The sequence below is a fragment of the Arvicola amphibius genome, chromosome 2 (assembly GCF_903992535.2).
Source record: "Arvicola amphibius chromosome 2, mArvAmp1.2, whole genome shotgun sequence".
NCBI classification, from domain to species: Eukaryota; Metazoa; Chordata; class Mammalia; order Rodentia; family Cricetidae; genus Arvicola; species Arvicola amphibius.
Window position 1 is genome coordinate 105,844,066 of NC_052048.2, and position 17,226 is coordinate 105,861,291.

Genomic DNA, 17,226 nt, shown 5'->3' on the forward strand with positions numbered 1-17,226 from the left:
CAGGTAGTGGAGTACACCTTTAATCCTAGGACTTGAGAAGCAGAGGCAGGTGGATTTTTATAAGTTCGAGGAGAGCATGGTCTACAGAGCAAGTTCCAGGGAAAGCCGAGGCTATACAAGGATATGGAAGGTTTCTGTATTGTGGGGGATGGGGAGTGGGGATGGGCTTTTTTTCCCTCACCTTAGTCTCTGAAATTGAGAACTCCCAACAAGGAAAGACCTCAAGGACTTTGGGAACTGGAAGGAAGCCTCAGTTACCTGGCACTGAGCAGTCCCTAGGTCGTTCTCTGTTCCACTCTCCAAGAGAAAGGCGGGGGGGGGGGGGGGGGGGGGGGAAGGGACAGAGGAGAATGTTTGGAAGCCGTGGTTGGAGATAAGGAGATGGGGTATTCCTGGAGTTAGGGAAGATGGGGGAACAATAGGTAGGAGAACAAGAGAAGAGAGAGGACACCTGACAGAAGAGCCTAGGGATAAGGTAGCAGGGATGGGGCTCAGGAAACAGAAAGGTAAGGGGGCGGGGACACCTTGCAGCGGGTCACGGGGAGGAGACGCCAGGTGTACGAGGCCCGGCGTCTGCGTGGGAGGAGCGAGCTGGAGCCGGGAGTGATTCACCTTTCCCGGCCCTTCTGGCTCGCCCCAACTCCGGATCTGGGCGGAGGGGCCCTGGGGCGTGTTTCCCCACCCCTTTCGGACTTCGGAACTGACTCGGACAGACTGGCGCCGGAACAGGAGTGGTCTCTACTGGACGACAACTTGGTGGGTTCGGGTCCTGCAAGAATGCGGGCCCTGTCGGCCGTGGACGCACTTGCCAGAATGCGACCCCCTCTCCGGGACCCCATGGCGGCGGAGGACACTCACACGGCGCGGCCAGCGCGCAAGAGCGCTGTGGAGAGACTGGCGGCCGACCGCGCCAAGTACGTTCGGAGCACGCCGGGATCCAACCAGGGTTCTGTCTCCGAGGGCAGGGTCCCTGAGACCCCAGGAGTGCAGCACCGCAACCCAGTTCCTTCGGCTCTTACTCCAGCTCCCGTAGCCCGCAGGGTTATCCCTCGGAAGCCGCTGAGACCTGATTCGTTGGTCATCTACCGACAGAAGTGCGAATTCTTCCGAGGGCCAGGAACAGACGGTTCCAGAGGGGGGACGGTGAAGAAGTTTTCCCAGGGGTCTCCCAAGGACAAAATGACAGTGGCCCCTGAAACGACCGTGGTGTCAGGTGAGGGTAAGACGAAGGAAACAGAGGCCACTTGGACCAAGTCCAATCAGGCGGTAGCCACTAGCCCAGCCTCTCCGTTACCACCTCCCACCCCTGTAGTGGCCACGGAGTCCCCAGATGTGCCTTTGAATGTGGCTTCCAAGGTTCCAGTTGCACCCTCGGCAGGGGAGCTACGGGTGTCGCGTCGCAGAGGATTGCAGCGCTCTCAGTCAGATCTCAGCTCCCGCTACTCGATAGCCAGGGCCGAACCCGACAACTTCTTCCTTTATTGCGGCCTGGAACCAGAAGTGGTGGAGGCTCTTGGGAGAGAGAACTTCTCTGCTGGGTCCGACTGTGTTACTTTCAAAGTGCGGAGCGTGAGCATGGCTACTTCTGATAGTAGCTTCTCCAGGCACAGCGAGGATGGGCTGCAAGAAGAGGAGCTCATGGAGCAAATGCCCAGCACCACCTCTATAGTAGAAAGGAACGCCCGTATCATAAAGTGGCTGTTTACCTGCAAGAAGGCCAAAGAAACCCCCAGCCAGAGGTTGCAGGGACCTGCCTGATTGATGTCTGATCCAGGTTAGAGGGTAGGGTGTGTGTTTATATGTGTTGACTAAACTGGGTGCTGGCCAATCACAGCTCCTGGTTAGAAAACAGAGCCTACAGTATGAAGGCTTGCAGTTGCCCTCCTGATGTTGAATTTGAGTATCTGGAAAGGTCATTCAGTTAAAGCTCTACCTGCTGGTTTATTGCAGTGTAGAAGGTAGAAGGTAGAAGGCAGAAGAACTAAATGGTCCAACCGGCAGTCTCAGGCTCCCATTAACTCCTGTTTTGAAAGTAAACTCTGAGGCTTAGGCAGTTATGCACCCGGCCAAACTCCTGGTGGGCCTTTCTGGTGTCTACCGGGCATTCTCAGCTCCCCTTAAGCCCTGATATCTCACTTCCAGCAAGACGCTGGGGATTCCCCCACCCGCATCCTAGGCTGTGAGGTTTTGAGATCTTGGTACTCCTTTAGCAAGAAAAATATGTTTTGTGTTGGTTTTTGTTGTGGTCGTTTTTGTTTGTTTGCTTGCTTGTTTTGCCAGAGATGCTAATACAGAGTGTAAGCACCTCCTGCTCTAGGAAATAACCACACGCTTCTCTGTCCTTGGCCTGTGCGAAGACGCTGAGGTTGCACACCTTCTTTCTCTTTTGTTTCGAATATACCTTGGGAGCAGGAAGGAAAAGACACCTTTAAAGGAATATTGTTGAGAACAAGGCATTTAAACATTTCAACAGGGTTTTTTTTTTTTTTTTTTTTTGTTTTTTTTTTTTTTTTTTGCCTTTGAGAGCAAGTTACAGTGAAAATTTTTAAAAAAAGCACATTTTCTGTCCCTGAGATAATTACTAACTGAAGACGCCTTACTAGAATATGAAATTCCATGGGGGCAGACACTTAGATGCTTATATTCAGCCAACCTGTATTTATGAACGAGCTGCTGAGTGGTCTTTACACAGATAGAAAGATAAAGAGACGGGAGTTATTTTTTCTTGATTTCAGAAGACTCAAACTTAAGTTCTTCATTATAATTTATTGAAGATTTGCATATTACATTAGTTCAAGTCCCCAAGGAAGGTATACAAATAGAAACAATAAAATAACAGAAAAAGTTGCATCCTTTTGTATTTTCACGAAATTGTGTTTGAATCTGAGCCGTGTGGGCGGTGGCAAGGGTACCATGGTGCAGCTCTGAGCACTGAGACATAGAGGGGGTAGTGGATGAGTAGGTATGGAGAGAGAAGAAGCCAGCAAAGGGCTCTGCCCATCTCACAGGCACACATGCTAGGGCTGACTTATTCGTCTATAAAAGGAAAGGAGACAGAGAAAGGTTGTCTCGCTTCGGTGTTTTATTTTCTGTGTAGCCAAAAATCTACATTTGTTGTTGGTGTTGTTCTGAGAGTGGCGCACAAGGGGAGAGAAAAATTGCCTATTTGAATGAGGCGTAAGAAAACATAAATTGCCATAAGATAAACTTAGGGTGTAAATAATGTTGGGGTAACAAGATGCCATACCGATAAGCTAAAGTAAAACCCAGAGAATACTCACCCCTATTTTCTCAAGACTTCTGGATGGTTTTGGCATCATCACATGAAATTTGCTCCATAAACTTAATCTATTTAACCCACAAAGTAGCCTGTGCTCTTTAAGCATTGCAGAGACATCTCGAACCTTGGGACAGTGACGTGACATTGCTGGGCACTCTCTAGGTCCGTGAGCTGGTGTTGGTTTGAGCCCACAGCTCCATTCACCTACTCCGATCCAGGTGGCTAACACCAAAGCTGAGAGCAAAGTATGCATCTGTGGTTCTAGTTTTTCTTCTAGCTTATGTTTGTGTTGAAAAAGGATTGCAGGAAAATTACAGAGTATCTGAGATGATCAAAGGTGGGATTTAGAAGTGAAAGACTAAATGCCATTTACATCAGTGGTTCTCAGCCCATGGGTTGTAGACCCCTTGGGGCTCCAGCAACCCTTGCACTGGTGTCAACAAAGACATCGGAAAACACAGGTATTTACATTACTATTCACAACAGAAAAATTACAGTTCCGAAGTAGCAAGGAAAATACTTTTGTGGTTGAGGGGTCATCACACATGAAGAACTATATTAAAGGGTCAAAGCAATAGGAAGGTTGAGAACCACTTATCTTAATGAGTGTTTTGTTCACTTAGTAGACAGAGACCTATAATTTATAATAAAACATCCTTCTTGGAATTAAAGCATAAGTTTATGAGTTTCTTATCCAGTGGAATAAAAATGTTTGCTGGTCAAAATTGAAAACAACATAACTGCATACAAATCATAGAATTTTCACACCACCCCCTAGGGACATGTGAGTAGATGGATGGTCACACATGGACAATTTTAGTAATGTTTCCCAGAGTATACATCATGAGAATTGACCTTACACTTTTTAATTTTCAACTATCATCCTATCCATCAATTTATCAAGTTATTACCTGAAGAAATGTAGGTTTTTCTGACTTCTTAAAAAATCGCTGATTGTAATATTCACATAAAAGAAATAACTTGTCCTTGGGTAGTTAGGAATAAGCATGGCTTGATTTTTGGATTTAAAAAAATCAGCTATTGACAGCCACCTTTCCATTTCTTTTTTGGAAAGAAAGAGTACCTGTGGAAGTCCTAACTGTATCTAATATTTGGAAGACAGGTACTCGGTTCCCTTCTTGGTCTGCACTGGGAGCTTGACAGTGTCTCCAGGAACAGAGGATAAGAAAACAAGTGACCAAAAGATACTAAGGCCATCCTTCTCTGCTTCCTGGTCAGCACCTGGTCCTATTGGAGATGCTAGTATTTGGAAAAGATGGAATCTCTTTGCCTCAAGTGTTCTATCAGACAGCCTACCTTGTTTTTGGTTTTGTTGCCCAGCCCTAGGCCAGCATTCCTAGGTGGAAGGTTTTGTCAGTATTTCACTGTATGAGTTGTTGAAAGAAAAGAGAAATTTCAAAATTCCAGGAAAAGGCTTGTAGAGAGAGAGATTTTTCTATCAAAGAACCCAGATAAAAGCTCTCTTTAACATACCTAAACTTTTTTCAAAATTTAAAACACAACAAAAATGTATTGAAGTAATAGAACTATTTATTATAAAACCAAAGAAAAGAGAGGCCATATTCTGTTGTACATGTTATAGCAGATGAGATGTGACTCATGGTTCATTTCTGTTTTCTCCACAGGAAGCAAACTTTTCCATGATGAAGGGACCCTTAAATTGAATGGACTCCTGAGCCATGTGTTTGCTTCTGTTGACCAGGCTTGTATATTAGCCATGGTGAAGTGCTGTGGTGAAGATGGGCGGGAAGATATTAGTAGTTGTGAGAGGCATCCTCCTTGTAAGAGTGCATCTCAAAAGGCAGCTGAAGAAACGATAGCTGTTGGAGAATATTTTCAGGACTTTTTTTTTGTCTGACATACTGACAGTTTCTGCAATGTGTTTTGATAATATGTAAATAGATACTTTCAAAGAAAAAAAGAAAGTATGAAATCAAACATGGATGCGGTAGTATACTCCTTTCAACTAATTTATGCTACTTAAAGTTATGTAAGCACAAAGAGGCATTCTATTAAGTGCTGTGGCTGACACCATCACTTGGCACTTACATTGATTTCCAAGTTTTACTATAACTAAACTATAGTTATTTCTATACTATACAACTGATAGTCTTTTGTAATGATTTGAAGAGGACATTTAAAATCACTTTAAGGCTTCATGGTTCATTTTGTTAATGCCACTTTCTTCTTGGCCATAAATATATAAAAACACCCATTGGGAGATACATGAGACTAGAGAGCATAAAAAAAAAAGTCTTCATTTTGCACTTGTTCAATGTATGTGTAATTAGGGAGGTCCATAAGAGCCTGGAATATAAGATAACAAGTATTTACTTATTTGGGGGAAAAACTCACAATAAGGATAGAGAGCCACAGTCCTCTGTGGATACTGGAGACTGTGAGCTGAACTCTGACCACCAACTGAGAGAAAGCAAGCACGCTTCCTGTCTGTGCTTATGGTACCTCAGATCATACCCTAATAGGCCAATACCCAAGAGGCTATTGGCTGAATGAATTCCCACAACATCTCCCTCTTTTGTCTAAATAAGAGAGTTCTAAACGTAATACAAAACTATATACAATAAGATCAAATATCAAGTATTGTCCAGAAAAGAAAAGGCAAAAATATATACACAAAAGTAGAACTACAATCCACATGAACAGCCTCAAGCAAGAAGCACAAGCTACATGTTCAGTCTAAGGTAATGAGCAATTAACAGAGATTATTTCAATAGCTGTCCTATCCTGAGGAGTCTAAATCTTATACTAAAATGTCTTATCTCAGTTATGAGAGGAAAGTAACAATGACTATTTAGTCTTCAACCCCGTCAAAGACCTGAGAAGGAAAATAGTGTTTCCTGAGTAAGCTGTGGTGCAAGCAAACAACTTCCAAAAGATGTGAGAAATGATAGACAGCTGGCTAGCTGGACAATCACCCAAAGTCTCATTTCCAATGTTGGGGCAACCAACTTTGGCTAAGGCCTAGAGTGTCTGACAAACCATTTTCAGAGGCAGGAAAATTCGAAAGACTGTCCTACCCTGTCTTCACAAGATTCGGCAGTCATTTTTGCTTATATCTTGTTTCTCAGATTTCGACAGCGTGCATTTTGTCAGTAGTCAAGGCAAGGGAAATTCTTTGCCCAAATACCAGTTTTGCCAAGAAGAAAACAAGTTCCACGTGGAGTGTCTTCGGTGTTCATTATTCTTTCAGAAATAGATCTGTCTTGCCAGGAACAACCGTGTCTTGTGTCAGCAGAATCCTGAGTTATTTAGATGTCATATTCTACAGTTCTTTGTGGAATACAATCTCTGTGCATTTAGAGAATCTGACTAGTCTAACTATAAGTATGGCAAATGTGGGTGACTATTGACTTGTAATTTTTTAAACTGTCTAGCTTAAAGACTAAGGTTTCACATTATAAAATTAAACAGTCTTTAAACAGATATGCAGCAAATAAAGACAATGACCCCAAAATGTAAACAATCTAGGTAAGTATCTTGATCAGGGATAGAAATATATAGTGCAATATGAAAAATATATCCTAAAATTACATCAATATCCAAAATGTCTTAAGCAGAGGTAGAAACATGCATGCGTACAATATGACAGAATAACTTTGCATAAGTGCACAAATATTGTAAACAGAAATAGGAGCATATTCAATATAACAAATATAATTTTAATTTGTATCAATATACAAATTATCTTAGACAAGGATGCAAAGATAATTTTACAGTTCAGTTTCTGGTGATTTGGCCAGTATCAAAGGAGTCCTGCTGTTAGTTCTTTCACAATGTTCCCAGTAGAGTATGCTCCATAGCACCCTCATCCTTACCTATTATCGGGGATATAAACTGGTTCACATGTAAGGAGCACTTCCCTGGCCTGAAGTCTGGTTCCACTTCACATACCATAAAATTAAATTTGGCATCAATTCATTGTTTGCAAAGGATGTGTTTGGAATCAAGGGCTACTCCTGGGGTTTGTGAGGTTCTAGGTTCTGAGTATGTGTAAAAAGTTACTGAGCCCCGGGTTATGAACTTGTGTGTAACATTCACAATAAAGGGATTTTTAGATTCAGCATGTCCTGAGAGAAAATATGTGTGAACAACAACCCCCCCAAAAATTTAGTCAATTCTTTGAAAGTTTACTGTATTTTTTTTTCAAAATGTATCCCTTAATTTTAAAATAAGAAATGAGAAAAGATTGTGGAAGGAATTTCTAAATGGTAATGTTTTATTTTCCATTTATTTCATTTATTTATTTCATTTTGAAATATCCCTACTTTAGTTTAAAATGTATCATGTGTAACTGTTTTAAGAGTATCTTTTTAGTTACAAAAATATTTAGTTTTGCATTTTCTAGTCCACAGGTGGCTTTCTTTTATTTCACATGGCTACCCTTTCACCAGCTCAATTTTACATAAATTTCTCTTTTGCCGTCTTTCCATGAACACTGTTTATTTGAACGTTTATCTTGTTTGCAAGTGGAGCTCTGTGAGGCTTGTTTCAAATATGTCATGGATGATTATTCTTGGGGTTTGCCTCTCCAGACAGCTTGGGAAGTGTGACCTGCGCCACCCCAACAGTGCTGCTGTTTTGCATGTCACTGTATCACACTTCGTTTCAAGAGGTGTCACAATGACAGCAATTTGTAAAAGATCTTTCAGTATGTACAATTCTTTACTTTCAGGTGTCCCATTAGTTTTATATGTAAATATCTTGAGAGAAAGATTTTGGGATGGAGACGATTTAGCAGTTAAGGGGGCATGAAATTTATACGTTTGTCACCTGTGAATTGAGTAAGTTAATGTTACAAAGAATGGCGTATCAATAATGTAATTAGATAGCTTGGAAAGAAGAAAGATAGTAATGATAGTCATTCGATGGTAGTCTTTTGAACTGCTACGTGGAATAGAGTAACAGTGTCCAGATTAAAAGACAGTGATATGCCAGGGATTTTTCTCATTCTCTATGAAAATGTTTATATCTACATCTCTCTGGTAATAGAAGAAAAGGCAACTTCGCTGTTCTGTGCTTGTTCCAAGAGTTTATTGCAATGCTACAATTGGTGCTGCCTTGACCTTGGCATATGACTGCCAATAGGTGGGGCAATCCTGAAGTGAGATTGTGGTACTGTGATCTTCTCCTCGCTAAAGGAAAGCCTTTCCAGCCTTGGTCAAAGGAGATGCATGGCATTTGAAGTCTGCAGCTCTCCTACCTATGTTTATATTTACTATATGCCTGCGTTAAAACTATTTTAGAGTACTTAGCTCTTTGGTTTACCTTAAATATACCATGAATCATATGCTTTAAAATACTTCTTTTCATGTTTTAGTACTAGCATCCATCACTGAAAAATGAACATCAAAATAAAATGAAGACACTGTATCTTTATTATTCATTCACTCAGGGACAGCTACTGTGAATTTCTTAATCTGGTTCCCTGTCTGGTCAGCACAGCTGGGTATGTTTGGACCTGAAGGTAAGGCAGGTGAGGAAGTCCGGTCTCTTGCAGCAATGACCAAGCCAGGCCAGTTTCACTTTCAGACTTGCTATGACTTATGCCTACATGGAACAATATCCAAGGGATCCAATGTCTTCTTCCCAGCCTCCATACATCCATGCGCATATGTGATAAATATAAACTCACTCAACCCAACACATGTACACACATTTAAAAAAAATTCTCAAATGAAAGTAGAATTATTTTTTCTTAGCAATTGGGAATCTGAACTACAATAGCAGAATGGCCTCGATCCTGACTTCAGTAGACCTGTTGCTCAATTTGAACTTACTTAGGACTTTTTCCAGAAAAGGACATTGAAGCTTTTTTTAATTTCAGATACCCACTGTCCACTTTTCTGATATAAAAACAACAGTGCGATTTATTAAAAGTTGCTTTCCCAGTGTGTCACTGACGGCAATGACAGAATTCGTTCACCTGCATATATCGAGGAATCCGGTGGTAAAGTTGGTACTGAAGTTCACCCATTTCCCTAACTCTTCCAACCCCCTAGTCCAGCGTGAAACAAGATAACAAGGAAAGAGAGGCAATGGAGAGATGAATGTACTGACACAGAGAAATTATGGCAATGAAGGCAGAGAACATGTAAGGAAAGAAACAAAGCAGGGTAAGAATCGTGATGCTAGATATCTGATTTATGAAATTAAAACCTCATTTCATTCATGGTTTCTATTTGATGTAGTATTCCTGAACTACAAATGCATCTTAAAGTCCAAATCATATAAAGAGAATCAAATAAAAGGCAAGGGAAGCATACCTTTTTAAATGGTAGATAAATCTCTACACTGTTATCAGTTGTGCAACTTTGAAGTTTACACTGAAGAAAAAGTACTCACAAATGATGCTCAGGAAACCTACATCTAGTTGGTTGTTGTTCAGGGACTATATACTGTAGCATGAATAACAAAAGCCCAGAGACTGATATTGGGGTTCAACCTGAAGATCAGAAAAGCAAAGAAGCTAAGCTACTAGAGAGCTCTTACCTCTATGAACTCTTCAGACTGAAAGAGAGTTCCTGTCTCATTCCACTTTATATTCCTCTCTTGTGCTGGGATTAAAAGCGGACTTGACCACCATCCGGGCTCTATAGCTAACTAGTATGGTTGCTGGGATTATAGGTGTTTGCCACCACTGCCTGGCCTGTATGGCCGGCTAGTATGACTGTTTTACATTCTGACCTTCAGGCAAACTTTATTTATTAAAATACAAATGAAATATCACTACAATATACTTCCTTTTTAAAAAAAATAATACTACACCTTTCCAACTTAGGCAAATAATAAAGGGGTCAATATCACAAACTGTATAGTGCTTCTGTATAGTTTGAGGACTAGTCCTCAGATCCACTCCAGTATAAGCAGCAGGCTTGTCTATACATAGGCTGTGGCCAGTCAGGACAGTATGTTAGGACTTGGATACCCTGTCTTCAACCTGCTTAGCAAGTTAGGATTGCAGTGTCCACATTAGGTTCCCAAAATGCTCCCATGTGGGCCCCCTTACAGGTGTTCATTAGGTACCAAATCAAAATATCAGGTAGGCATTTGTAGAAGTGAGCAGGGACCCATTCACATAATAAAGACATTCAAGAGTAAAATCCGAGTTTGGCCCTCACGTCACCAAGGTGGAGAATGGGCCTCAATCTCTGAAAATTTCTTACTGTCCACTATGTACTAAGAGATGGCCCTCTCCTCTGTTCTTCCTGGGAGTCCTATCAGATGTAGGGAAAGTTTAGCAGGGCCACCAGATGTCACTGTTTGAAGAGATCTTCTGGTTTAGGTTCCAAGTCCTAAAAAAAAAACGCCGTGGGGAGCAGGGAAAGCTGCACGCTTTCGGATGGACCGCTGACTAACACTTCTCCATGACAAGCTCTTGATTTCACCCCGGTTCCCACTGGCTGAGGAAACTAGTATCAGAACCAAGTGCTGGTCTGTCGTTTTCACTCTTGATCTACATCCAGCTTGCAGTATTGGAGGTCGTGTTAGAATCAAGCAGCTGTAGATGTGTCTTGAGTAAAGGAACTGGCTGAATCCAGCCTCCCTTGTGTTTAGACGAGCATGATTGAGAGCAGCTTAAGAAGAAACTCCTTAGGAATGGAAGGTTTCCTGTTGGATCTATGCAGATGCTGTGTGTGCTGTTTATACAACTCTAGTGATGTCTAGATATGAGGATCACTTCTTAGACCAAAAAATTATCAAGTAAGAATTTGAGCCCAAATCTGTCTGACTCAGATACTGTTCACTGGCTTAGATTATGAAAAGAATCTAACATCTATTAGGGTTTCTTATTATCTAAAGGTCACAGTCTGACTCAGTCCGTGAAAACCTAGACTTGGGCTCAGTTCTACTGTCATATGCTACACTTGAATTTCTGGAAGGACCTGTATTTTGTTAGCTGAGACTGGAGCCATGGTGATACTGCTGCTGCCCCCTACCTCTTCCAGGGAAACATTTCAAAATGTTTTCAAAGCAGTAGATTTTCATCTAACAGGGAAGGGCTCCTGTTTGAGTTGATGTTGATAATATTATGTAAGATGGTATGTGCTTTCAAAAGAGTAACAAAAAGGAAATTGGAGTGAAAATAAGCAAAGGCTTCCAGGAGCTTCGAACAGGGGATATTAGAGCCCCAAGGGAGCAAACTGGTTAGTCAGATGTTGGCTTGAGTTTTGTCAGCACAAGTTCTACTGGTGAGCTGCACGCCAAGTACGTGGAACTTACTGCCACAAGGCAGGAGCTCCTAGGAAACCACAGAGATGTCTTCATTGGTAGGCGACCATTGACATTTATATACATGGGAAAGGTCAAATCAATAAAAAGAATTGGACCTCCCTTAATTCACTTCTAAGTCCTGGAAAATTTTACACAGTCTCAGGATTGATTGTAAGATTTTTTTCTTCAATATTAAAAGAAAATGCCTAGGCATGCTCACTCCAAATATATGCTCACAGACTTGAACATGTTTCAAGGCTATACAAATATTACTCCCGAACAGGGAAGAAGAGAAATCAGCCAACTGTAAACACTTTCACTATGCAGGTAGAGGCATGAAGGAAGCATTACTCACCCATTCCCATTGCTCTCGGCTGAGTGAGCAATTACAGCTTTAAGGCCACAGGAAGTCCTTGCCTCTGCTCTGTTAGCATATTACTCAACACCAGGCACTTTATGTTTTCCCTATCCTGTGGTCAGCACAGTTCACAATAGCGTATTATGCCAGTAATGGTAAACACTAAGACAGGCTTCTTCTGTGGGAGCATTCTCTTGAACTAGTGGGACAGACCTTTGTCAACGAAGAAGACCAGGTAGGTTGGACTATCATCCCTTTTCCCTCTAATGTTTGCATGGAATTGTTAGTATTAGTGACAGGAATCTTTTGGGTGTGGAAAAGTGGTAGTCTGTGGTTGTGTTGTGAAAGCTGATTTGGAAAAGATGTGTGTGTGTGTGTGTGTGTGTGTGTGCATGTGCACAGGTATCTATGTTGGGTGTAAGAAGGTAGGTCAAGAAACCAAAGAACACAGCCACTCTCTGTGGAAAGAAAGAACAGCTTTACGAAAAAACAAACAAACAAGACCCTGTTATGACACCTCTAAGAGCAGCCTCCAACTTCAAGAGATGGTCGGATTGCATAGGACTGAACACTCCCTAACACAACAGTCAAAACCTGAACACTTCCAACTTCAACTACAATGTTTCCTCAGACTAAAGGAGTCCTTACAATTATCACCTGACTGTTCCAGCATCCGAGGACCTTGTCAAGTCCAGGGTCAGGTCCCTTTCAGGGTTCAGGTTAGGGTCAGGGTTGGGGTCAGCGTTGGGGTTAGAGGGCATCTTATGGTTACTATTACTCTGATGAAACCCCATGACCAAAACAACTTGGGGAGGACAGGGTTTACTTGACTTACACTTTCCATGCAGAGGCAATGGAGGGGTGCTATTTACTAGCTTGCTCCTCATGACTTGCTCAGCCTAGAACCTAGAACCTAGAACCACCAGCCCAGGAATTAAACCACCCACAATGAACTGTGTCCTCCTGCATCGATCACTAACTAATTAAGGAAATTTCTTACAGCAGAATCTTAGAGAAGCATTTTTTTAAACTAAGTTTCTCTCCTTTCATATAACTTTATCCTGTGTCAAGTTGACATAAAAGTAACCATGCTAGTGTGTTATAATTAGGGTCAGTCAAACCTGCATTTACAAACTTTCTTACTTCATTGTTTTAAAGCTTTACTGTCCTTGTAACCTCCAACCCCAAAATTTCAACTTTCAAACTTACATTGAAAATTATTTTAAATTTTGGGGGTGGGTGTTTATTGTTGTTGTTTCTGTGGCTTTTTTTATAAACAAAAACAATGTTCCTGATTTGTCAGCAGGATGGCTACATGGTGCAATATTGCATCTATTACATGCGCTAGAGGACCTTTAAAAGCTGGACACGCCCACTCCACCCTTCTCTTCCACCACTCAGACAGGTCTGAGCACCTCCCTCTCTTACCCCCCTTCTCTCTGTTAATAAACTCTTAAAGTGGGTTCTGTTGTATGTCTTATAATTTGTCTTCATACCCAGTAATTTCAAATATAGACACAGGTCCCATGTTCCAGATTTAATTAAAGTCTTTTCCTCCTTTTTAAACATTTGTTTTTTTATTTGTCTGTTTTCATTTTATGTGTATTTCCATATATGTGTGTGTGTGTGTGTGTGTAGGGTCCTGTAGAGACCAGAGAGGCAGAGAGCATGTCAGATCCCCAAGATGCCCTGGAACTGGAGTTTCTTGCAGTGGTGAACCTTCACATAGGTGCTAGGAATGAAACCTGGTTCCTCTTCAAGAGTAGCATGTGATCTTAACCCCTGAGTCATCTCTGCAGCCCCAAAATAGATTCAGTTTTGAGTTGTGAATCCCAGAGTCCAGGCCCAAAGTGAAAAATATGGCAGTCTTGGGATTTAACATCTCCAGAAGCATTGTTAGGCCTTTGTAATCTTAGTTTCCCTCATGATAGAAGGAGCTTGAATAAGAATTGGTTCTAACTCCTCTCCTTGCGGTAGCATTCTGGGATACAAGATTTGAATTTGGGGTTGATGTTCTTCTTTTGCGGCGTGGGGTGTATCGCGGAGACGGAGGAAGGGAGACCCAGGACTCGACCACGTGCGTGGGAGGATTGTTTATTAAGGGAAGGGGGGTGCTCCACAGTGCGGGTCAAGGGAGGGAGGAAAAAAGGGGGAGAAAGATAGAGAGATAGAGAGAGAAAGAGAGAGAGAGCAAGAGAGAGAGAGGGAGGGAGAGGGGAGAGAGAGAGAGAGAGAGAGAGAGAGGGAGGGCGAGTGTGCACACGCAAAAGGGGGCAGTGAGAAGAGAGAGAGGGAAGAGATTCAGGATGACTCCAAGAGACCAGAGGTCGCTGGGAGTGGGCGTGGAAAGGGGCGGGGACCAAAAGAATAACAGGGGTACTTAGGTTGGAGACTGAAATCCAGGTTTGGGAAACTGAGGAGGATTCTTTGAGGTCAGAAATGCAAGGTCAACCTTGGCAACGTAGTAAGAACTAGGCTCAATAGATATATAGAAAAATAAATCAATAAATATTTACCTGGTCTGTCCAGAGCCAGTGTGGGTCCAACATATGAAAACTATCTTCCCTAACTAGACTGGTACGGAGACGCAAGGAATAATCAGACACAGCTTACACAGTAATCCTTGAAGGGCCAGATCTCTCCCGTTTATTCTCCAAACAGTTTATATATCATCACATAAATTGAGCGGGAAAACACATTAGGTTGTCTCCTAGGTAACCAGGTGAATGGCCTTTTGTCAAGTCCGCATCTACCTGTATGCTAGCTGTCACGTAGGCCATGAATTAGCATCTCTATAAGACAATCTCCAAATTACAAAGGAAAGGAGCACCAAACATCCTGATCAGCTTCAGACAACACCTCTCTTCAGGCGATCTACATTAATAACAAAAGTGGAAGGAGCAGCACATCCAGGCTGTTGTTAGGCTGAGACAGCTTGTCTGAAAAGTTACATAACCACCTCAGACCGGGCCTATGGCTCTTGTGCCATACCGAAATATGGGCCTACACTGGTCTAGTGGGGAAAGCCTGTAACCCCCACTTCCTGTGAGGCTGAGAGAGGAGAGTCAGAAGTGGGAGTCTTGTCCAGACTACAGTGTTCTGAAGAGCAGCCCAGTCTGTTGGCGGTGTGGGTGTGTGGGTTCGTGTAGATTGGTGGAAAGAAGACTTGGGTATCTAAAGAATGAATTTAGCCTTTCTCGGCGACAGAGTGGAGCTATCTCTCAGGACGGAACTACTTTCCCTTCACCCAGGGCATTTTTATTTTCTCCATATTGACACTTAAGCAAGTAGATTCCATATCCTCAAAACATCCTAAATGAGCCTCCAAAGAAGCAGTGCCAAATGCAAATGCCCAGTTCAGGGGGTACCAAAATTGTCTGACTTGCCCCCAACCAAATTTTCCATAGGCTTTGCACCTTTGGGAAACTTTCACATAGAAAGCCACAGGAGAAACAAAAGATAGCTGCTAAACAGGAGATGGATTAGGACAAGGTGCTAACACTCTGGAGGCAGACCAGATGTAGCCCAGGGGAAATGCTGCCACACTAGCCAACTTATTCAGACCCTGTCTCAAAATAACAAGTACAAAGAGGATTAAGGATGTAGCTCAATGGTGGAGCACTTGCCTAGCATGTATAAGGGAGAAACTTTTGGGTCCTGGCTCTGCTTGCTTGGTGGTGGGGTGACTCACCGTGTCCATTCTTCAGTCCCAAATTTATTTCTGCTAGTCACTAGTATATTAATGGAAGTGGGGGCATTGACTGAGCATCTTCTGGTCCTGCGTGCAAAGAGAACAAAGTCCTCACCCTCAGTAGCTAACGTTCTAGTGAGTCTGACAGTCACATAGTCACTAGATGAGTGTGTGGACTGAGCCCTGCCCCATGTAGCACAGTCCTGACCTTTTGAGGCTCTTGCAGACTAGTGAAGAAGATAGAAACAGAAGTGTGGTTTTGGTGGCTTAGGGATTCTGTGAGAAAGCCATTGTCTTTTGGCAAGACATAACAGACTTGAGAGTAGGTAAAATTGATGAGATTCATGGTAACATTTTTATTTATTTTTTCTTTTTTAAGATAGGCCTCAGAGTTTCACATGAATTAGAGATGGCTCTAGAGAACAGATGACACATGGGGTAGAAAGATGGCTCAGAGGCTGAGTGCTTGCTACGCAATCTGAGGACCAGAATTTGGAAGTCAGCAAACACTTAATAAGCTGAGTGTCTCCCAAATACACAGAATTCCAGTTTCAAGGGGTGTGATATCTCTGCTTGCCTCTGCCCATACACAAGCATGTTTACCCTCACATATGCACACACATATTTAGACAAAATCTTTTTTTGTTTTTGTTTTCCAAGACTAGGTTTCTCTGTAGCTTTGGAGCTTGTCCTGAAACTTACTCTGTATACCAGGCTGGTCTTGAACTCACCGAGATCCTCCCGTCTCTGACTCCCAAGTGCTGGAATTAAAGGCATGTATTACTACCACCTGGCTCAAATGCAATTTTTTAAAATGACACAGAAGCCAGACATAGTGGCTCACATATTTAATCTCAGAATCTGAGAGGCAAAATCAGGTGGATCTCTAGACGTTTGATGCCTGTCTAGACTACATAGAAAGTTCTGGGTCAGCCAGGACTACATAAAGAGATCCTGTCTCAAAGAAGAAGGAGGACGAGGAAGCAGGAAGGAAGGAAAAGAAGGAAGGAAGGAAGGAAGGAAGGAAGGAAGGAAGGAAGGAAGGAAGGAAGGAAAAAAGGAAAGAAAGAAGGAAAATGAAACAGAGGTATCATAAATAAATAAATAAAAATCAAGCGCTGGGTTCTGCATGGTGGCACATACCTTTCATCCAGCATGCAGAAGGCAAAAGAATGCAAATTTCTAAGTTTAAAGACTGTCAAGTCCACATAGAGAGTCCACATAGTGAGACACAACAAAGCACTGGTTGAGTTCCCACAACTCAAGAGGCTCGTAGAATGAGCTCTCATCAGGAGCCAGGGAATCCAGGGTTGAAGACTGAGGAAGAGATAACTTATCAGGGACCTCAGGTCCCCGTTTGGGCTGCAGGGATGGTAGTGTCTTTGGCACTGAGATATGTCTACACATGTAGATATGAGGATGAAGAAGAGGATGTAGTCACTTAAGATTGCTTCCCTACTGTCTCCTCAACCTTTTGGTTTAACCGGCCTTTAAGATAACAATGCAATGATTGACCTCACGTGCCTTTGATTTTCCATTTAATCCTGACTCAGATAATGTACGTGTATCATTTGCTGAAAACAGTAAACATGGAGTTTAAAAGTAAAACCCACCATCAAGGTTGAAAGCAACATTTTTGGATGC

General features: G+C 42.4%; 1 protein-coding gene across 1 annotated transcript; it reads left to right on the plus strand.

The window, feature by feature from the left end:
- Positions 1-621: 621 nt before the first annotated feature.
- On the plus strand, positions 622-5,059 carry Fam110c (family with sequence similarity 110 member C). The gene is made up of 2 exons (XM_038320810.1): positions 622-1,774; positions 4,927-5,059. The coding sequence occupies exon 1, from the start codon at positions 778-780 to the stop codon at positions 1,756-1,758; it is 981 nt and encodes a 326-aa protein (XP_038176738.1). The 5' UTR covers positions 622-777; the 3' UTR covers positions 1,759-1,774; positions 4,927-5,059.
- Positions 5,060-17,226: the final 12,167 nt, after the last annotated feature.